Source organism: Haemorhous mexicanus, chromosome 17 (genome assembly GCF_027477595.1).
Source record: "Haemorhous mexicanus isolate bHaeMex1 chromosome 17, bHaeMex1.pri, whole genome shotgun sequence".
Classification (NCBI taxonomy): domain Eukaryota; kingdom Metazoa; phylum Chordata; class Aves; order Passeriformes; family Fringillidae; genus Haemorhous; species Haemorhous mexicanus.
The window spans coordinates 14,379,416-14,401,200 of NC_082357.1; the positions used below are offsets into that span (position 1 = coordinate 14,379,416).

A 21,785-nucleotide genomic window follows, 5' to 3' on the forward strand; every position below is an offset into this window, starting at 1 on the left:
TAAGGTCCCTCCCAACCCAAATAATTCTGTGATTGTGCAAGAAAGAGAGAGAGGAAGCTCAAGGATGGATAAATCCAGAGCCTGCTGCTCCTCTGTGTGTGCTGCACCCAGCCACAGAGAGGTTTGGTTTGTTAATGAAACACCATAACAAGAACAGAACTGTCCAAACTCTGACATTTATCATCGCTGTCCTATGCAAAAATAAATCAGAACTTACTCTGTAATTATAAACATCTTACACAAGCAAAAGTTTGGAGATTCAAGTCCTTCACAGAGATTCGTTAACTCTGCACAGTTTGAAAAAGATAAATAGTCTCATTGCCTCCAGGGCAACATAAGGGATATTTAAATTTCCATGAAAATTTTCTTCACTGAAAGGGTTGTCAAGCATTGGGACAGGCTGACAAGAGAAGCTGTGGATTCCCCATCCCTGGAAATGTCCAAGGCCAGGTTGGATGGGGCTTGGAGCAACATGGGATGGTGGAAAATGTCCCTGCCCATGGCAGGGGTGGAATGAGATGAGCTTTAAAGTTCCTTCCCACCCAAACTATTCTGGGATTCTGTGATTCTATGACTGCTGGAAAGTGATTTAATTTATTTTCATTTTCATTTTTATAATCACTGCCAGGCAGTGATTTAATTTATTTTCTCTTCTGTCCTTTAAGACTGATTCCATCTCACAATGACTCAGTTTTTCAATAATATTGAGCCAAACGTTATTGATGATGAAATGCTCCAGAAAGCCATTGAAGAGAAGTGTCCAGAGGACCTTGGAGATATTGCCAGAAGGGAAAGTATTAACGTTAAGGTTGTGACAGAGATACAATTTAGTTTTAAAAGTGAGTATCACAATATATGCATATTTTTTCTCTTCTTTTGCTAGAAGGCGATACAATAAGTGAGTAACTGTCAATTAAGCAACCATTATTAGCTGAGATTTGTTGTGTGAAAATTAACATCTGGACTTGGACTTTTGCTCACACCTGTACAAAGCAGCTTCATCAGAGGGAGCTTCTGCTGATGGGTGACTTCAGAGCTGCTTCACTCCCCACTCTCATTGTCACTGCTGTTCTCATTTAACATTTATATTGTGGTGACACCTACAGGCCACAGCCCTGTTGGGCCCCTCAGTTCGTGGCCAAATCCAGCCCTGGGCAGGCTCTGCCACGGCTGGTGGTTGTGTGAGAGCTGTTGGGGAGATTTTGGTGCTTACAATCCAATCTAAAGCATTCTCTGCTCATCCATACCATTACCATGGCTTGCCTCTTACTGTCAAACCTGTCATAAATTTGCACTCAAAAAAAAAAAAAAAAAAAAGAAAAGAAAGAACATTTGGCCCAATATTTGAGTATTTGAGGGAGGGGGGGTAATTTCAGTTGATTATTCTTCGTGTGCTCCAGTAAAATAATGTGTGTATGAGTTGATTTTCTTGGAAAAGACTCCCTTGACCTGATCCTGCATAGATTTGTTTGCAAATCCAAAATCCAGAACTGTGTGAACATTTTGTGCATGCAATTCCTTGGTTTATGGTGCCCTCACTAAATAAGGATAGCAGGACAGCAGAAGAAATCTTCTGGGAAGGCATTGCAGGGGAAAGAGTAATGGGAGTGAGAATATTCTGCATTTCCTGTCACCTTGTTCCCCATCCTTTGCTGTGGTGACCAACAGCCTGCCCTCGTGATTCTGTTTTTGGAGGAAACTAAATGCAGGGATATTGATTAGTTCTAAACTGCAGCCTTCACAGAAAGAGTAGACTCCAACTTCCTCTCCTGTGCTGAGAATTCCAGGAGCAGGAGAGTCATTTACAGCAGCAGGAGCTGGGCACTGCTGGACTGCAAATGCAGAGAAAAGCAGAAGGCTCATCCCAAACCTCCTGCTTGCAGCTGGAGAGGGAAGTGAGGGTCAGGGCCTGCCAGCAGTGGGTTCAGGAAGGCTCTGGAGTGCAGAGGAAAGGCATCCCATCTGCCTTCTCTCTCCACCCATTGTCTAGGTATTGCCAAGGTGAATTTAAGTATTTCCTTTCCCAAAACCACACTCAGCATCCCCTGCAGGCCTCGTTGGCCCCGCTGATGAGCAGCGTGTGCTGAGCAGGACACTGAGGTCAAGTGGGCTCTTCCACTGGAATCTCCTTCAGCCAGGGCACCTCTGAGCTCTCCAGGGCACTCATCACACACTGAAAATCCTTCTGGAGGCAAGACTGGACGTGTTTTCCTTGTGCAAGGCAGTGTGTCTGCTAAACAAATCTGGCTCACGTGAAAAGCAATTTTCTTTTCTATTTTTTTCTTTTTTCCTGTGGCTTTAGACATCCTGCAGATTGCTAATCTGTGGCCATTAGAGAATCTGACTAAACTGCAGCTGGACAACAATGTCATTGAGAAGATAGAAGGTCTGGAGAGTCTGGTTCACCTTGTATGGCTTGGTGAGACACAGGCAGGGGAGGGTGGATGCCTTTGCAGGTGCAAAGCAATCTGAGATAAAGCAGCATGTCACCTTCCTTCTCAAACACGACTGATAGGAGCTTACCCTGGGAAGGCTGTCAGCTGTCTGTGTGTCTCCTTATTTGACTGTCAAATGTCAAAATGCCTGAGTATCAGAGCTGCAAAACAATCCTTCAAATGTTTAAAAACTGGGTTTAATACATTTGGTGTGGCAGGAACAGGAAGCTGAGGTTTCAATGTTGTTTCCAAGGTTTCTATTGTGTTTAGGGGTGACTTTCAGGAATATTTATGGAAGCACCTCAGTGATTTAGAAGCCTGAATTCTGTTTTCAAAGCTGCTGCAGGCATTCCAAAGCCTACAACCCCTATATCCTTGAGGGCTGGGTGTCATCATTGTCCCAAGGAGTGCCCATCCTTGTGGCCTTCTGTGACTTGCTTGCAGCTACACAGATGCTCAGCTGAGAGCATTCCCTGGAACTACAGCCACGGTGCTGGCTGGAATTCTAAATATATCCTCAGCATGCAGGGCTGGAGCTAGTAAGCTCATTGTGAAATGTCTGATGGGTTCTTCCACCCTGTTGTCTGCACAGTTCTGCTCCAGAGATGACTGGGACACTTGTGAATCACCAAGTGATCAGTGTAAGCACAGTGTTTTGAAGCACACTCTCATATTTTGTTTGCCCGAAGGCTGCAGTGGCTCAGCTGCTGCTGTACAAGTGTCTCAGCCACCCAAGAGACCTCATAAACTGTTTTTGGGCTCTTGGCTTGCTCAGTACTAATCCTCAGGCAGACCCTGCCCTTAGTCATGGTGAGTGTAGGTGTTAGGAGAGATGTTCTGGCAGGGGAAGAGGACATTTCAATGAGTGGAACAGCTCAAGTGAGCCTTTGCATAGCTCCACTGACATGGAACTGCCTTATCTTGGTCCTGAGGGAGTGACCACAACTGTGGCAGGACAGAGTCTGCAAGAAACAAGACACTGTCAGATTTATCACAGAAATTCCCCTCTAAGGGCATTTCCCCACTCTTGTTTTGTGTTTCCCCATAAGGCAGAAGTCCCTTTCAGGCTGTGTATGTGGGCTCTGCATGGACTAACTTCAGCTTTTCCTCTCATTTAAAAGCTGCACAGACAATTGCAAGGAGGAGATGGGAATAAAAGATGATTTAATGCTGATCTTTTCCTGTGGGACCTGGACAATCCCTGAGAAAAATCTGTACATACACTCCTACATCCAGAACTAAAGAGCAGAATCAGGGTGTTCTGCAAGAAATAATTTAATGTTTGATTTCTAAATTCTTCCCCAGACCTGTCCTTCAACAATATTGAAGTAATTGAGGGCCTGGATACTCTTGTCAAACTGCAGGACCTCAGTCTCTACAATAACAGAATATCTAAAATTGAGCACATGGACACATTGCAAGAGCTGCAGATTTTCTCCATAGGGAAGAATAACCTGACCACTCTGGAAGATGTGAGTGTTCCCTGGCTTTGCAAATATTCCCTGCTGCAGGATCAGATATTCTAAAACTGCCATTTGCCATTGTGTCCAAGCCCCTCCTTAGGTGAGGAAATTCTCCTTAGGATTTCTGAGTGGTCTGAGCTATGGTTTTGGTCCTCTGGTGTTAAGTGCTTACTGCAGCCATTTTTCTTTTAGATTATTGACTCATGGGGGCCCAGTTCTGTGACTGCTCTCAGCCATGGCAAAATTCCTACTGCCTCCCATGAAAGCTAGAAAAGGAATAAGTGGCTACATATGAGAAAAGGGGGGAGGCTAGGATTTATTTGGGGTTCTTTTGAGGGCATCTTACCAATTTAGGACCTGTGATTTGTGCATCCCATCTGCCTTCTCTCTCCAGCCATTGTCTAGATATTGCCAAGGTGAATTTAAGTATTTCCTTTCCCAAAACCATTAGAAACTCATAATTGACTGTCATGTGAATTTGGCAGCAGAGCAGAATACATATTGCAACTCGACTGTAATAAAAGCAATAAATTCCAAGGCTGTGTTTCCCCAGCCCTGGGAAATACAGAGCTCTTTCCCTTTGGCACAGGTTATCTACCTCAGGAGGTTAAAAAGCTTACAGACACTGAACCTCAGTGGGAACCCTTTCTGCAGAGAAGAGCACTACAGGCTGTTTGTTGTTGCTCATCTTCCCAGCCTGGTGTACTTGGACTTCAAGCTCGTGAGAAACTCCACGGTGAGATTTCTGCATTCCCTGATTGGGAAATCAGGCAAGAGCATCTTACAGAGCCTTTGCTTTGTTGGTGTGCCAGCAATATTCCAGCACTGGGGGCAGGTTCCCTGCAGAAATCAGGCTCACAGAAACACACAGTGTTTATTCTGCTTCCACATAACAGCTGTGAACCTGTAGGCCAAATTCTGTCAAATCTGACAGAGAGGTAGAGGTGTCAGAAGCATGATGTCTTCACAGATTTTGTGAAAATCAGCAGCTGTGTGTGGGAGAGGGGCCTGGTTCGTGTTGCCACAGAGAGGCTGCAGTGTGAGTGCAAGTCTTCTTAGAGAATCTCAGAGGAAATCAGTCTGGAGACATGGATCCAGGGGGAAGGAGCCTTGGTGGTCCTGCTGCTCACAGAGTGATTTGTTTCAGTAGCAACCTGACAATCCAGGCAAGCAGCTGCCTGGATGCACTTCCCGCTTTTGATTTCTGAGAATAAGACACTTCATCCTCACCAGTAACCTGTGGAGCAGCTTTATCATCCCAGGGCTCAAAGGAACAAAAATGGGATTTTTTTTTGTTCAGATTTGTTTGTTTTTTTTTTTTTTTTTTTTTAGTAACCAAAGAACATGATTAATTGTAAATTTGCTTGGCACAGAGCAGGAGCTGGACTTGGAATGTACATTGCTCTTATCATAGGACTGGAAGGGTTTTCCAGGTCATGGAATGCAGTCCCTGCTCATCAGGGATGTCTGAGAATTGCATACTTAAATTTGTCAAGCTTCAGTTTCAAGCTAATGAGGTTCTTGCCCCTGGTACTACCTTGCCATCCACTCCTCCAAAGAATCTTCTCCTCCCTAGAAAATGAATTAACCTCACTGACTGATCAAATTGGAGCTCAAATTCTAAAAGTCAAAATAGAACTTCCTGCTAAAATAGAAAAAAAAAAAAAAACACCAAAAAACTCTAAAGATGAGAAAATGGAGAGAGAAAAGCTTCCTGGGACTGAATTATTTCAGATGCATTGAATGCAGAAACAGAGCAATATGCCAGCAAAAAATGGGATGAGGATTAGATTAGAAACTTCATAAGTAGTTTAATAAAAAGCCCATGAGGAAATGGAGAGGCAGATGCCACTCTGGTGCATGTTCTAGAAAGATCAGTTGCTTACACCCTGACTCATTGATCAATGTAGGCTAATCTAATACAAATATTTTATTTATATTTCTCAGAGAGAAGCTGCAGCTTTAAAGTATCAACATCTTACTAAGCCATTGGAGCAAGAGGAGGCTCAGGTCCTTGCTCTGCAGGAGGCAGAAGATGCAAAGCAGAAAGAGCTGGAATACCAGCAGGTGAGTTTTCTTTGGCTGGTTGTGTATTGTCCCAGGAGAAAGAAGCACAACACATATTGACTTGTCCTCTCCCTGCCTGAAGATTTAATGAGAGGTTAACATCAACTCTGCTAAAACTAAGGCTCAGATTAATCTCTGTGATCTCTGAATCTTGTCTTTTGGGTAGAAACAGGAGATGCTGTGGAATAACACATGATGTGGGGAAACATAATTCTTTGGGCTGAACAATGAAACTACAGCTAGAGACCCTGCAAAGCTCAATGGTAAATCATACCCAGGGAGCTTATCAGCCTGACGTGAGATTAAGAAAATTACAGGTCTGAGGGAAATGTTAACATTTTCATGGTGAAGTGACTTTTTTTTCTCCTTCACACTAAGTCAAGCTTTTCATTAGTTTAATGGTTAAACTCTCCAGGACTTTTGGAGATCGCTGTCGTCCTGGGACAGGGCTGAAAGCAAGGCCAGGTAGAATGGTGCTTTCAATTGCAGCCTGGCTCTGTATTCCAGACCTCTGGAAGATCAGAGTGGCTTAGGTTTAGTCTTTAGTGCCAGGGAGGATGCTGCAGCTCTTCCCTTTTTCCCTCCCCAGAGTTCACCAAGTCCTTATCTGAAAGGCTAAATAGCCTTGCAGTGAGTGTTTGTATGTGGTAATGTCTTAGACTGGCAAGGGGCACAGGGTGCCCAGACAAGCTGTGGCTGCCCCATCCCTGAAGAGTTCCAGGCCAGATTGGATGGGGCTTGGAGCAAACTGGGAGAGTGGAAGGTGTCTCTGCCCATGGCAGGGAGTGTGATTGGGTGATCTTCAATGTCCCTTCCAGCCCAAACCATTTTATGATTCAGGGATCTGATGCAAGATTAAACAGTGTTTTCTATCTTTAGGCTACAGAGCTGTAGCAGCAAAGCCCCTGGGATGGGTTTCACTCCAAGGTGCTTGCTTGGTGTTTCTGCAGTGTTCATGTCACTGTGTCTGCACCCATGTTCTGCTGCTGCTGAGGTTCTTACAGGAGAGACACATCCTGAGGACTGGCAGCAGGCTGGCATCTCGATTTTACTTATTTTGTTCTGTTTCTCTTCAAAGGCAGCCTTTGTTGAGTACCTGAACGGACCGTTCCTGTATGACAGTCTGCATGAAGAGGATGGAGAAGCTGCCAAACTGGTTTCCCTCCCTGGAGTGGAGGACCTGCTGCAGGCATATCCTTCCTGGGTTTGGAATAACTACAGCTAACAGGTAATGCCTTGAGTTAAGAAGGAAGTGCATCCACAGGGACTCTTCATCTGTTGCTTTTGTCCAGAGCTGAAAGCTACATTGATCTAAGATCTGAGACAGTCTGTGTTCAATTTTGGAACAGTACCAAAAGTTACACTACAAGGCTGTGAGACCACTGACAGCTTTAAGGCATGATATCTTGTGAAATATGAGGGCTCCAAACAAATGGTTTATATTACTGACAAGCTGGCCAGCCCAGCTTGAGACATCCCATTTGTAAAACCACTCATTTCTATCCCCAACAGGTCATGAGATCCCAGCTTTTTAAATTCTCACCGTTGTAATTACCATATTCCTTTTCCTTCCCTTGAATCAAACACGATTTTTATATCCTCCTTTCCTGACCCTTCAAGAATCAAGACTTTATACTTTCTTTAAGTCTGGAATCCACTTAAAGTTTAAAATGAGCTGGAAGATAAATCTCTGTCTGTTAGATTGTAAGAGCACAGTTGCTAAAATCATGTTGAAATTGAAGTGGTAGGAGATAGGAACAGACTCATCAGAACGATACAAGTCACATATCTCACAACCTGCCAGAACCAGCAACGGGAACTTTCCAGGCCAGCACATTTTTCTGATCATTGCTCCTACGTGGGGGAGCAGAAAGCAGACACTTTTTTTTTTCCTTTTTTCTTTTCTCATTCAGATTAATAGAGTATTGTCAAGGCCAGTAACTTGACCTTCCTTAAAACTGCATTACACTGTTGGGGAAAAATGCATCACGACTTAACTACAATAGACTCCAGAAACAATTCCATTGCTAAGATAATAGCAGAAGAAAAATTGACGTTATTTTTGTGATGCTACCGAGTCAGTCGTTTATTCTGTGCTCTGGCTGTGGGCTCCAGAGCTGTATTTATTAACTACACAGGCACTGTGTTCACACTTGTGAAGACAGATAGGGTTATAGGCTTCCTTCTGCTGCTGTGTCAGAAGAGTCAGACAAGTGAATGTATTTTCTTCTCTTCCTCAAGGCCTTTTCCCCCCCTCAAGTTGCCATAGCTTTCTCCATACCCTTAAGGCAGCAAAATCCTGTGCATGAAACGTGAATGGGTGACCCAGTCCTGCCCCAGACAGAATATTTGGCAGCTCCCAGCAAGAACCACAGAGTTTACATAAAAGTAGCTCGTAGCTCTTGTTGCTCAGATTTGCAGAGGCAGAAGGAACAGAACGTGTTGCTCCACTGAACAAGCAAAAGACCTTGACTCTGCTGTCACATACAAGGAGGAGTTTGTCTTAGTTTGTGAGAACCTGTATAACTATGGACTGGAAGAGTATGAAAAACGAGAAGCTGAAGTCTCTAAATTCTACAAAAGACTCCATGAAATTCTGGCAGTCAACCAGCAAGAAAGCAGGAGAATAATCTCAGACTTTGAGAGTCGGAACCAAAGGGTAATGCTATACTTTTGTTTGTTTGATGCATGATTTCTCTACATCCTATACCATTAAAGTCACCAATATTTAAGAAAATGGAAATGCTCAACCTTCCTTTTAGTTTAAATATTTTTATAAAGTTGATTTTTAAGATAGATAGATAGATGTTTACTGCTACTCCCCTTCTTTTTGAAGCTCCAATAATTCTTCCTTCATTGCAAAACCAGGAAGAAAAGGAAGGAAATTGCAGGGTATTCAGTTTATTTTCAAGTAATTTTCTGCTTCAGTTCATTTTCTCAACAACAGCTCAAAGAACTATAACCAAAAAAATTAGAGGAAGCTATTTTAATGTATTTCTAGTCCTTTAAAGCAGAAACTCTCTTTTCATTCTGCTCGACTGCAGCCACCCATTGTGGCTGCTCAGGGCGTAGCTTCTAGCTGGATCCCTTTCTAACCATGTATAATAGATGGATCATGATTTTGTTTCCACTGAAAAAAAAATAAATAAGGGAGGGGCTAAAGCCTGGTAACACTGTCAGCTGAGAGAGCAAGTCTCTGACAAGTGACACCAGCAGAGTCACAAGCGCTGGCTCCTGCTGGAAACGAGGTCACTTTTATTTCAGTGCCTGTCACAGGCTGACAGCTGCTGAGTCACTCTGCTCCCAGGGCCTTGAACCCTGCTGACTCACGGTGGAAATCTGCATCCAGCAGCTTTGGGAGCTGGCAGCACTACCAGAGTCACAGAACTGCAGAATGGTTTGGGTTGGAAGGGACCTTAAAGAGCATCTTGTTCCAACCAGAAGTTTGATTTGAATATTCAGTTAACTTGTGCTTGAATTTTCACTGTATCTTCCACGAAAAAAAACCAAACCAGCAAAACAAACCCTGCAAAACAACCACAAAACCCAAAGATACACAGCTGAGGCCAGATTTTACCCTATTACCTCTGTCTGACCTACAGGCTCAGCTATGGATTGGGCTGCAAGGGGTGACAAGAGGGAATGGCCTAAAGTTGAAGGAGGGATGGCTTAGATAGGATATTAGGAAGAAATTAGATTAAATATTAGGAAGAAATCCTTCTCTGTGTGGGTGGGGAGGCCCTGGCAGATTCCCACAGAAGCTGTGGCTGCCCCTGGATCTCTGGAAGTGTCCAAGGCCAGTTTGGACAGGGCTTGGAGCCACCTGGGATAGTGGAAGGTGCCCCTGCCCATGGCAGGGGGTGGGACTGGATGATCTTTAAGGTCTTTCTCAACCCAAACCATTCTGGGATTCTCTGATTCTCTATGAACAGGACACAGGGTTCAGCATGCCAGTTTTCTATAAATATTAGAGGAATTGGTATCAAAACTGAACACAGTGTTTTAACATCATTTCCCCATCGTTTAAAATTGCTGGAGGAGTTCAAAAGGCACAGAGGTCCCAGCAGACTGCAGTCTGTGAGCTGTTCTTAGGGCTGTTTGTCTGTCTGTAATCCTTTCATGTAAACTTGGGTAACCTGTAAAATCACTGCGCTCTCTGAAGTTGGTTATGGAGGATTAAAAGCCTTGAACTTTGAATTTATTGCTCCCAGAGATGCAGCTTGAGTGGCTCTGGAGCCTTTTGAGCCTCCTAACTTGTTTACCTTAGAAAAGAAGACACCTTGCTCTCCCCTTCCCCCTTTTAAACTGCAAGTTTGGGTAATCCACCCCATTTCCAGACTTAAGCCTTAGCAGGGGTTTTTAACAGAATTCTTTATTTCACCCCATTCCATTCCCTCTCAGAAGAAGTGGATTAGACATAATAAAACATATATATTCCCTCCTTTTTTAAACAGTTGATTGTTAACTGATCTTAAACAGACATGAAAATAACACATTCAGCAGCACAGGAGGTTTTTATTTTTTTTTGATCCAAGCAAACATAAATCTTGCCTGATCCAAAAGTGACATCAATACATAATTCTGAAGGGCAATAAATCCTTGCTGTAAGAGGAAGGCAGGCAATGATAGGCATTCCATATTCAGAATACTAAATCCTGACCCTACTGGAAGTCAGTCAAGATTCTCCTTGGCAGGAAGTGGATCAGGATTTACACCTGCTTTTCTTTCTCCAAAGCAATTGTTAATTTCTTCTTCACAGCCAGCAATGTCAATAATTAAATATTGTCCTTTTTTGCTGGAAATGAAGGGAAGCATAGAAGGAGCAAATTCTTCTGCTGAGTGGAGGATGAGGAAGAGTTTTCCCACTCCCCCTGCAGTAGCAAACCTCAGAACTGTTGACTACCCACTATGCAAATCTGAAGACTTCCCTGAATCATCACATTTCATGTCAGCTAATCAGCAGCAGGAACTTTTCTCACACATGTAACGAGTTAATTAAATTGCAATGGAGTGCTGAACACAAACTATAATTCATGTGTCTCTGTGTTTAGAGGCTGGATGAGCTTTATCAGGACGGGAGTGGTGAAATTGCTGACTCTAAACGAGCCCAGGGCAAGGAGGAGATCCATCAGCTGTGGGATGCACTCATGACCTTGGAAGCACTGGTATCCAACGACCTGGAGGTGAGATCCAAGCTCACACCTGTGGGACCTCACAGCCAGAATGTTGTGGGGTCACCTCTCTGTCACTGCAGCCCTGTGTAGCAGCTTGCTCACCAAGAGAGGGGCACAGGACTCCCACTCAGGAAAATGTTTCATCCCCATCCTTTTCTTTCTCTGTTCAAAGTTGATGGGAGTGAGATCAGGCCCTGGCCATTGATGCCTTACAGCAGATTTCTGTTTCCCAGAGCAGAGCACAGTATGTCCATCACATCTATCCAAGCTGATTTCCCACACTTCAGAGGCAGGGAGGTTGTGCAATCCCTTTATAGCTCTGCACAAGTTGCTGCATAGCATGGGGTATGCATTTGGAATTCTAGAGGTGTCATTCTTTGAAGCTGATCTTTGCTATAAGATTATACACATTCCTGCTCAGCTTGCTGCATTTGCTTGCATAATAGCTGCCTTTTCCTCCTCTGACTTTTCCTCAAGAACTAGGGCAGGGCTGCTGATGAGCATCTTCATCGAAGGAAAAAACCCAAAATAATCTGTTTAAAAATGAGCAGGCAGGAGCTGTGCCCTGTGTGCAGCAGTTTAGTTTTGTGAGCATGGATGGCAGAAAGCAGCAGCTCAAAATGGATCCTCAGTGCATCAGGACTGTGCTTTTTTAGTGTTTTCTGAGTTGGCCCTTACATATCTGATGGGATGAGCAGAAACCTTTCTCCCTGTGTGCTCTGCTGGATTTGCAGGATTCAGCTACCAAGACATTTAAGTGCAACACTTCACAGATTCTCCATCAGCCATTTCTGAGAGAGGGAACAGGCAGCTGCAATTTTAATTTCTGAGGACTAAACCAAGAGCTGCAGTAAAGCCCAGGCAGGGGCTGTGCTTCTGACAAGAGGCTCTTCATACAGCCAAGGACAAGGAGGCTGCAGCAAGGCAGGGGATGGGAATGCAGCCCTCTCCAGGCACTGCTTAGGTGACAAAGGATCCCCTGGCTTACTCCAGACACTTTAAATGCCTGAGGCAGTTCAGTTTCTGACTGTGCTAATAACAGCAGTGAGTCCAAATTACGATAAGTTGTAGATTCCTCCTAGACTCTCTGACTCCCTGGTATGTTTGTGCAAGTTTTCATTGTGATATTTCCTCTTTTCCCCCTCTGTTAAGGAACTGTTACAGGACTTTAAAAGAAGCATTGATGTCGTAGCATCAACATTCACTGAAAACGTTCAAGGGATATATCCTTTTCACAGCAGGTTGGCCTGGACCTCCCAGTCATGCTCCTACCCCTCACCTCTAAATCAAAAAATGAGCCTCCACTATAAAAACTTTATTTTTTTAATTTTAATTGATAGAAAATATCTTTTCCCAGCCTTGAGGAATGGTCATTTAAGGTGCCTATCTTCTTTATGTGGAGACTCTGGAGAGCACAGAAAGATCTAAATTCTACTGTGCTGAATTTCTGTAGGATTTAGGCAGCTTTCACCCTGTTGGGAATCTTCCTTTCGTCTCCATGCAGAGAAGACAAAACAGAGGGAAGGTCTGGTTAGACTGTTGTCTAGGTACATTCCTGCCACAGCAGAAAATGAAATATCTACAATTCTGGTTGAATACTCTATAAATGGTGTTCATTTTTGTATTTTTGATGCGTGCTGAAAAAGTTATATGAGAATACTGAAGTGCTTGAGTGTCAGGTCACGCTGCTTTAAATCTAGAAATCTGATGGCCTGGTGCAAATAATTGCAGTGCATTCAGAGCTTAGCTTTCACCTGGAGGCCTCTTCCAATTTCCCTGGCAATCCTAGGTCCTCTCTCAGTCCTCTGTCATATTGGGCAGTAAAGATGAGACTCAGTGTGTGATTAAGAGCTGAGAGGGTGTATCCTGATATCCTGACAGCACAGCAGCTTCTGGGAGCAGCCAGGCTCCTTTCTGCAGAATCCCCCTGTGCACACACTCAGTCCCAGTTGCAGGAGGTCCTTTAATCCCCACAGATGAGTGGTGTGCTCAGCTTTTTCCTTGACCATGTTCTGTACGTTTAGCCAGTGCCGGGACCTGGAAAACCAACACCTTGAAAAGGTGATGGAGATTGTCCAGGCCACCCTGAAGAAAATGGAGCGCTTTGAGCTTGAAGAGGATTTTCCAGATGATCTTCGGATGGTGAGGGCACCAAAACAATTCATCTCTGTGAGAGTAGGCAAGAAAATGAGGCTGTAGCCTCTTCTCTGAAGGGACAGGATTTCCAGGAGGCTCAGTGCTGCCAGAGCCACAGCTGAACCACAGCATAACCTCCTTCCTAGAGGGTCCAGCTGCTTGGCTGAGCTGTGGTGCCTCTGAACACCACCACTGACTAGGACAGGGGATAACTGCACTGCAGGTTTCCCTGGGCACTGCCAGAGCTGGTGGCAGCAGCCCAGGAGAGGTGCTGAGGAAATCTCTCTCCTGCCTCCAGCACAACTCATTGCTCTGGCTGATTTCCAGGCACTCAGGCAGCATCTTTGCTGCACCCCCTCTCAGCTGGTTTTGTTCAGACTCTCCCTGCTCCCTCAGCAGAATCCCAACACTGCGCTGGATTTCTTACACCGGGGCTGTGTTTGCCTCAGTGATTTCAAAATCCCTTCCTGCAGCTCCTGAGCCCATGAGCTGATCTGGAGGCAGGACACAACCCTTTAAACGGAGCCTTCCACCGATCCCTCAGTCTTGCTGTGCAAGCAAAGATCCCAGGAGGCTTTCCAAAAGCACCAACATCGTTGCAGTTCTCCACTCAGCAACACTGCTGCCCTTTTTGCCTCCATAATTCCTTCATTTAGAGGCTAAATTACTTAAATTTGCATTAGCTGTGGTTTTGCTCTGTCCAGATTATCCCAGCCCCCTGTCACTGCAGGTAATCACAAGCTGACAGACACAAACCAGACCCCTGAGCCCCCAGGGAGCTGCTGCTTTATGGCCTGTGCAGATGGTGGCGGTTCCGCACCGCTGCCGTGCACCCATTTTGCTTCACTGCCATCCATTCCCATGGAGAAGGGAATTCATTTACCCAACAGCTGCACTTGGCTGCAGGAGGAGCCTCATTATGGGCTAGCGAAGCCACCCTCTATTTAGAGCCACGAGGGAAGTCAGTGCTTCCATTAGAAGCTGGGACTCTCCAAAAATGAAGATTTACAGCCAGTGCCAGCAGTGCAGGAATCCCTTCCAAGTGTGATTTTCCATTTCCAGGCATGCTGGAGCACATACAGCCTTTCTTCCACACCAGCTGCACAGCAGTCCTGCTTGCGCTGATCTCCCCATTCCAGCACGTGGGCCCAAGGGTGCTGCCTCTGTTTCCCCACCTGTGTTAGGGATAATGCCCCATTACACCGCAGCAAGGCCAAGGGTAGAGCCCTGGATTCATCCTGATGAGAAGGGATTTGCCAGGTTGAGACAGAGGGTTTCTCCCTCTGAGCCATGCTGTGCTGCTCGTTCATTGTGTGCTCACCCCTCCTCTCATCCTGTCACGTTACCTCCCAGCTCTTTGAGGACAAAACCACCGTTGTCAACATCATCAACGTGTCCCACAGCATCCGCCTGCGGAAGATTGATAAGCGAGAGAGCGACATGCTCTCCAACACCTACCAGTGGCAGAAGTCAGTGATAGAGAAGGTAAGAGCCCCTCACACTCAGGGGGATGGGGCACAGGCAGGTCTGGCCCAAGTGGCAGGGACACTGTGAGGAGGGACACTCCCAGGTCTTTGCTGGACCTTGACACGCCTGCAGATTCACTGCTTGGTTTCAATCTGTCCAGGCTTTCCAAACTGAGAGTGACAGAAACCGTGCCTGTATTGAAAAGATCATTTGCTTCACCAACACTCTGCAGAAGGAGCTGGATAGCACAGTGATCCTGGATCCTAAAGGATAGGGCTGGGGAGCTGCCTCAGCTGGGGCACACAGGACAGCCCCCAGCACGAACAGCTGCCTTTCTATGGCCAAGCTGCCTGGGACATTTCAGTCCAAATTCACATTTCTTCCATCCCACCATAAACTGCAAATAAAAGCTACTTCTTGACTCTGGAAAAGCATCCAAAGCCCTGTCTCTTCCATCACATTGGCACAAAGCCCATGCAGACAACTCAGACCTGGTCACAAGGGGTTATGGATCAGCTCTGAGCTGATTGAACCAAATCATCGTAGCATATCATGCCTGAAAGCTTCAGTACCTGCGAGCTCAGTGGCAGGAACCTATGAGCTGCTGGCACAAGGCAGCAGCTCAGGAGAGGAACACTCTCCATCAAACCACCCCTGAGATAACAGCAGGTTTCCAGCTCAGCAAGCACAAGGCTGGCAGGGGCTCTGTATGCCTGGGAGCCTCATCCTCTCACCCCTTCTCGCAGTCAGCTTTCTGCAGCGTGCGCAGAGCAGCCCCCAGCCAGCAGGAAGGGAAATCAATGGTTCCACAGGAGCGACAGCCGAGTGAGGAGTCATTAATTCCCCTCCTTGCTCGGTGACAGGCGCTGCCACGCTCGCTTGTGGGCAGCTCCTGGGGAACGCTGCCGGCCGGGGCGCTGCTGCTCCAGGCAGGCAGCAAGGAGAAGGTGGGAAGGTTAAACGAGAGGGTGGCTCTGTGTGCTGCCAGGGGCAGAGCAGGTCTCAGAAAACCCCGTGGCTGGTGCTGCCTGTCAAACAGAGACTCAGCTCATCACGCTCTGTGCTTCTGAAGATGGCTGGAGCCCAGGTTTTACCCCTTTGCTCCAGGACTACACAGTTGTCTCCTTACTACCTCCTCAGCTGCACGGAGTGGTTCACACAGCAGTTAGTGTCTGCTCTGGTCTGTGATTTTTAATACCTGGAGCCATCCCAGCACCTGCCCACAACCTGGCAGCTCAGGACCCACCCCACCCTTAGTTTGGTGGCTAAGACAAAGACAGGCAGCTTTTGGTACCTCACAGGGGCGAGTCTTTAATGGAACACAGAGACCCTGGTGTTACAGACAGGCACGCCGAGGGATGAACAACAGATGCAGTGGAGTCTGTTTTCAGATTTCCATAACAAGTGTGTGTCAGGAGCTGGCAGCTATGAAGACATGTGGCATATGCTGGGTATGTCTGTGCCGTGCCCTGCCCAGGAAGCTGTTTCTTCTGTGGGAGCTCCTCTGATGAGTTACAGACACCAGGAAAGGACAGAGCTGCTGGCTTGGGGATTCAGAGGAAACTCACCTTGACCTCTCCTCCTTGTGTGCTGCACTGCAGCAGGCAATCCAACTGAAGAGTTGCCCACAAAACCACAGCACATGAAGCTGATCCCAGGAAAAGTGGAATGGCAGGAAGGTAGCTACCATCCACTGGGTCAGGCCAGCAATTCCCAGCTGGACATTTTCTTTCTGTGCCCTGCCCAGCTGCCTCAGTCCTGCAACAGCTTGTGTTTTACAGTTGAGCTCTCTGAGCAGAGGTGAACAAAGAGAGTCCCAGCTGCCGTGCGAGCACGCAGCTCACACAGGTCGTAGTCGTGGGCCCACTCCACACTGCCCCAGCGCCGAATCTGAAGGAGAGGAGAAACATGGATTATACTCAAAGCACCTCAGCAACTCTGAGCTTCCCTTCTCATGCTTGTGAAGAACAGGTAACCCCCCCCCCCCCCCCCAACAGGAACTGAGATGATCCTTGACTGCTGAGGCAGGGATATCTTGAGATCAGGATGTGCTTCATCTGTACTGGGGTCTGAGGCAAAGCCTCTTAACAGGAGGATGAAAAGATTCCCAACTTCAGCCACTTTTGGGACAAGGAGAGCTTCACACCAAGCTAATTTCCAGCAAGCTTGATATCTTGGTGTCTACCAAAGCCTCCAGGCTGGATAACCCTCAGCAGGAGAAGTCAGCCACAACTTTGCACTTCAGATTAGAGAGGGAGAAAAGCAGCCATCTGGGCTCTGTGAAAAGAAACTGGCAGCCCTGGGAGCACTCTGGGCTGGTGTGCCCGTGGTGCTGCTCTGCAGCAGCACGCTCTCAGACACAGAGATTGGTGGAGTGGAACGTCTCCTGCTATAGCAGGCACTTCCCCTGCCAGTTATTTGTGGTGGGGGATGCATTTGTCATGCTGAGATTATTGCTATTTGAATTATAGGGCTGTTTTGTAACATAATTTACCTGGTATTCTTCCTCCAGGCGAGACAGAAGCACAGCTTTCTCTACTGTAATGTGCCTGTCAATCAGGCTCATGGACAGAATCAGCGATTTCAGCTGGGTGATTACAAATTCTATACCTGGAAGGGAATAACCCAAACCAAACAAGATTCATGGCTGTTTTCTGCAGCATTACAGCAGCATCTTCACACACTCTGAAGAGACAGGCAGGCTGTGGTACCCCCTCGGGGAGGGCCAGTGGTCCTCCCACCTGCACGAGGGCACTCAGGTCTGTGGTTAACAGCAGGCACAGAGCATTGTGCTGGCCCTGCCACTGCAGTGACAAAGGCCATGCCCTGGACACCACCTCCTTTTATTCTGCCACAACCCTTCCCTGTGCAAAGGGAAGAGATATCCATCCAGGCTCGAGCATTCTGTGTCTTTTGTGGGTTTCACTGCCTGCTGCTCATTCAGGTCTGGAGCAAAGCAAACCTCCCTTCATTTCTTTATCTTTTGGTGCATTCAGATGATTCAGGCAAGATTAAGTGGGACATAAGGATAAAAAAGTGAGGACAGTGCACAGTGTGGGCACTTTGGAGTAGTAAGCCTGATTTCTTTTCCTGGTAACCACAAAGCTAGGGATTAAATCATTAGAAGGTTTGGCATTAAAGAAGTTATTTGTGCTAAGGTGGAGCAAGCAGCTCATGGGACAGCACAGTCAGATCCCTAACACCAGTGGCACTGAAGAGAATCCCTGCCTGTGACAAAAGCAGGTCAGGGCCTGGCCTGCAGATTTAAAACATAAACCTCCACACTTGGAGCAGGAGAAGAAACACATTGCAGTCACTCTCCTGCCCCGTGGAGAGGAACCACCTCCTCCCCACTGGCCCAGCCCTGCTCACCTTGCAGGGCCCACATGTTGTAGGATGCCAGATGGCTGACAAAGGTCTCCTTGGTGCTGGCTGGAATGTTTGGCCCCAGGATGCTGGTCGAGGAGCCAATCGTCACGTTGTACCTGGAACAATGACCCAAACCCTCAGCAAAGCCCAGGGCTCATGGAGCTTGTGGCCCTGGCACTTCTAAGCACCAGAGCTCCTGGGCTCAGCAGGGCAGGGCCTTAAGCAGCCAGGAATCCTTTGAGCTCTCACCTTTTCTCAGCCCAGGCGACCACGGGATCCCATTCATTCTTCTGTAGTTCTGCCAAGGCTGGAGGCTCCTCCACACGATAGCTGGGACATCACAGAACAAAACCACACTGGATGGTCACTCCCAGGCTGGGACACACCTCTGGGAGGACAATGACCCCACCAAACTCACAGCAAGTGGAACAGGAACCTGCTGTCCACCCAGGCAGCAGTGACAAGGAACAATCCCCCAACTCTTCCCTAAATTCATTGCTTTTTTTATTCCAGGAAGGACAATTCTGTCTTACTACAAAACAGAGCAGTGAATCAGCCAAACTGCAGGCAGCCCCAAGCCACAGGCTGAAGTGAGGTTTAGCAGTTAGAGGAGGGTACAAACCCCACTGCAACTCTCTGTGGGGCCACTCCTGCTTCTCCTTGCCCAGTGGCTCAGCTCAGCATTCCCTGCTCCCCAGTCTGACCAAAGCCACAAGGGCAGGTGGGGGAAGCCTGTTCCTTTCTCTCCACAGGAACTGTGCAGCTGCCAGTGGAAGCTGGGACAGGAGCCTGGGCATGAACAGGCTTGATCCTACAGCTCACGGGGACTTTAAGGAATGAAGGGCATTTTGGGAACGGCACAAGTAGTCTGAGCTATCTGTATTGGCACAGGAATACCAGTGACTGACTGACAGATCCCCACAGGCCTTACAAAGATGTTTTCTTTTCTCCAAGATCTTCATTTCCCACTGCTCTCACCCTTGCCCAGCAGGGAGGTATCCAAAACAGAGTTCAACAGGGGATCAAATCCAATGCTCCTTCTTTGGGAGCACAGACTCCAACCAGGTTTGCACATGCAGGACTGACCTAAACTAATTCAAACCCTCAGGTGAAAACCAGCACAGATCAGAGCCATGCCATGACTGGGTGAGTGCAGATGTCTTCCCTCACTTTACCCAACCCTCTTTCCAAGCTCCAGCTGGGTCCCCATCTCATACCAGACCGTGTCTGTCTCCAGGAACTTCACAGCTGCTCGGATCAGCTGCGTTTTGTCTCGCTGCGTGGGATTGTCCAGCGCTGTGTTGCACAGAGTGGTCTGGGGATAAAAGCAGTTGAAACTGCTGTTATTCCAGGCTTGAAAAAGCAGCAGCTTCCATGGTACAATGCCAAGAAGAAGCAGAGGGATTTGTGGCAGATGAACAACTGAGGAGTGCAGGGCCACAAAGTAGCTAATGTAATAGGTATCCTCTCAAATGTTTCAGGATCCCTGGAAACAGCTCATTAAGCAGCAGGGAAAAGTGCCATGGATTGCTCCAGAGCTCAGTTTCCTTCTGCCCCACACTATTCCCAATAACACCGTCCAGCCCCTTCTCAAGTTCCCCTAGTGACACAGATTCCCTCTAGACAGGCACCTGGCCAGCCCAGAGGAAGTCCTAACCTTCTGCTCATTAGGAGCAGGACAGCCTGCTGCCTCCACACTCTGCATTTGGAGGTCTCAGCACTCCACCCTGCCGTGCTCACCAGGTGCATTGTGTAGAACTTGATGGTGTCTTTCTGGGAATCCCATTCTGTTGCCACTGCAATGGCCAAGGCCTCGCTGGGGACAGTGAAGAGCTTGGCCTGAGGTGTTTTCAGCTTTCGGTGGTCCAGGTTTATTTCAAAGCCTCCTGGGGAATCAGAGTAGAAATCCTGGGGAATCAAAGAGGAGCAGGCACTAAGGAACAACAGACAACCCCACAGCCAGAGCAGATTCAGAGCTGGAGCTGACAGGGACCAGGAACACTCAGGTTTCCCACTATCACTTGGATACACTTGGTCCTGGAAGCTGCTTCCCACCATGCAGCTGTGGATGAGGAGGGGGCTGGTGACAAACCTGCCACTGACACAGCCTGGGCTGCAGGTGCTGATGTGGTGTGGGGTGATGACACCTCTCCCTGGGATCAGCCCCTCCATCCCATCCCATCCCATCCCTGTGGCCACACTCACCTTCCCCCTGTGAGATGCTCACGTTCTGGTAGAACCTTTTTCTCTCTGGGGACAGAAACACAAGGCAAAGAGAACATTCAGAGGGCAAACAGAGAATGTTCAGCCCCTTCCCCTGCTCCCCATCACAGCTCAGCACAGACAGAGGTGGCCTGGCCACAGAAATCCAGCCCTTCATCCAGTTTCCAAGCTCTGAGCTGCAGTGAGCTCCACTCAGCAGGGAAGCACCATGGAGCAAACAGAAGCAGCTGCACTCCTGCCAGGCTGGGGCCTCAGCTGCCTCAGGGTGTAGCAGGCTCACCTCTCCTCAGGAGTTCTGCTTCAGGGTCACCCTTTCCAGATTCTACAACTACAGTCACACTGGACAAATTAATCCCCAAAGGACACTGCAGCCCAATCATACCAGTCCAGCTCAGGAATATACCTGCCCACCTACAACGTGAGCCTGAGGAAACTTCAGGTCTCATTTTAGGAGCAGTATCCTTTGCTATCAGCACTCCTGACACTCTGAGAGCAGGATTACTCCCATTCCAAAGGCTCACACCCCTCCCACAAGGCAGGAAGAATTCACGAGCCACTCCCTTGACAACAGCAACCAGGTTGTGAATCCCAAACCCATAAATCTGACTCGTGAAGGGCACAGCAAACAGGTCAGGCTGCAGGTCTGCAATTCCAGGCTAAAACCAGCACATTCCTGATAAGGAAATTGAAGGATTTTTTCAGGTTCGGCGACCTGTGAGCTTTGGGGCCTCAGGCACAGTTCTAAGAAAAGATTAAAGTGTGTGTACCCCAGAGGAGCCCCGAGGCTCATCAGTGACTCCCAAAACCTTGTCATGAGTCACCGCAACTCTGCAGCCTCACCTCCGACAAAATGAGATTAATTTTACTGTTCTCAAACCCACACGATTCCAGCAAAGTCTCAGGATGGGCTACGTGGGTTAGGACATACCTCAACCCCCTCGGTCTGAGTCCCATTCCCTCAAAATCCCTAAAACCCAACAAAAACAAGTGTAACGAACTGGTTCGGTGAGGGCTCGGCCGTGCTGCCAGCGAACCCTGCCCGCCCCACACATTAACGGCAAGGCACGTTAATAAAAAATAATTAACGGCACAGGGTGGGAGCCCCGGCACCGCTCAGCGGTCCCCGCGAGGCCGTGCCGGTCCCAGCCCTGCCCCGGGTGACCCCTGGGTCCCCAGGGAAGGATTCCCCTCTCCAAACGGCCTTGGAGCCGCCCCTGTGCTCCCTCACCTGCCGGCGGGGCATAGGCCCGGCGCCCGCATGACCCCACCGGGCCGCCCCCAGCATCTGCAGGAGGCGGTCGGGGGAACCGAGCAGGCGGGGAGTGGGCCCACCACAGCCGGCGGCAGCCGCGCCACATCGCGACAGACGACATAGCAACTTCGTCCCGGCCGCGCTCAGCGCCGCTCGCTGGGCGCCGCCATCTTGCCGGCGGCCGCGACCAATCCGGGCC

At 47.9% G+C, this 21,785-nt stretch overlaps 2 protein-coding genes across 2 annotated transcripts; one reads left to right on the forward strand and one right to left on the reverse strand.

Annotated features, from left to right (window-relative positions):
• Nucleotides 1-550: 550 nt before the first annotated feature.
• Nucleotides 551-15,173, forward strand: DRC3 (dynein regulatory complex subunit 3). Its single transcript, XM_059861990.1, has 12 exons — nucleotides 551-839; nucleotides 2,303-2,419; nucleotides 3,741-3,907; nucleotides 4,488-4,634; nucleotides 5,846-5,965; nucleotides 7,044-7,156; nucleotides 8,450-8,624; nucleotides 11,017-11,148; nucleotides 12,292-12,362; nucleotides 13,158-13,281; nucleotides 14,629-14,760; nucleotides 14,903-15,173. The coding sequence occupies exons 1-12, from the start codon at nucleotides 683-685 to the stop codon at nucleotides 15,014-15,016; spliced, it is 1,569 nt and encodes a 522-aa protein (XP_059717973.1). The 5' UTR covers nucleotides 551-682; the 3' UTR covers nucleotides 15,017-15,173.
• An 854-nt stretch (nucleotides 15,174-16,027) lies between these two features.
• ATPAF2 (ATP synthase mitochondrial F1 complex assembly factor 2) lies at nucleotides 16,028-21,785 on the reverse strand. The gene is made up of 8 exons (XM_059861456.1): nucleotides 21,563-21,785; nucleotides 20,317-20,361; nucleotides 19,852-19,997; nucleotides 19,329-19,426; nucleotides 18,361-18,441; nucleotides 18,115-18,227; nucleotides 17,237-17,352; nucleotides 16,028-16,632 (listed from the first exon to the last, which is right to left on the reverse strand). The coding sequence occupies exons 1-8, from the start codon at nucleotides 21,705-21,707 to the stop codon at nucleotides 16,495-16,497; spliced, it is 882 nt and encodes a 293-aa protein (XP_059717439.1). The 5' UTR covers nucleotides 21,708-21,785; the 3' UTR covers nucleotides 16,028-16,494.

Coding starts and splice junctions, on each gene's coding strand:
- ATPAF2 (XM_059861456.1), bottom strand. CDS start 21,707: ATGTCGTCTGTCGCGATGTGGCGCGGCTGCCGCCGGCTGTGGTGGGCC. Junction 19,427..19,851: donor AGTTCTACACAATGCACCTG/GTGAGCACGGCA, acceptor TTTTATCCCCAG/ACCACTCTGTGCAACACAGC. Junction 18,228..18,360: donor GTCGCCTGGGCTGAGAAAAG/GTGAGAGCTCAA, acceptor TCATTGTTCCAG/GTACAACGTGACGATTGGCT.
- DRC3 (XM_059861990.1), top strand. CDS start 683: ATGACTCAGTTTTTCAATAATATTGAGCCAAACGTTATTGATGATGAA. Junction 12,363..13,157: donor ACTGAAAACGTTCAAGGGAT/ATATCCTTTTCA, acceptor CATGTTCTGTAC/GTTTAGCCAGTGCCGGGACC. Junction 13,282..14,628: donor TTCCAGATGATCTTCGGATG/GTGAGGGCACCA, acceptor GTTACCTCCCAG/CTCTTTGAGGACAAAACCAC.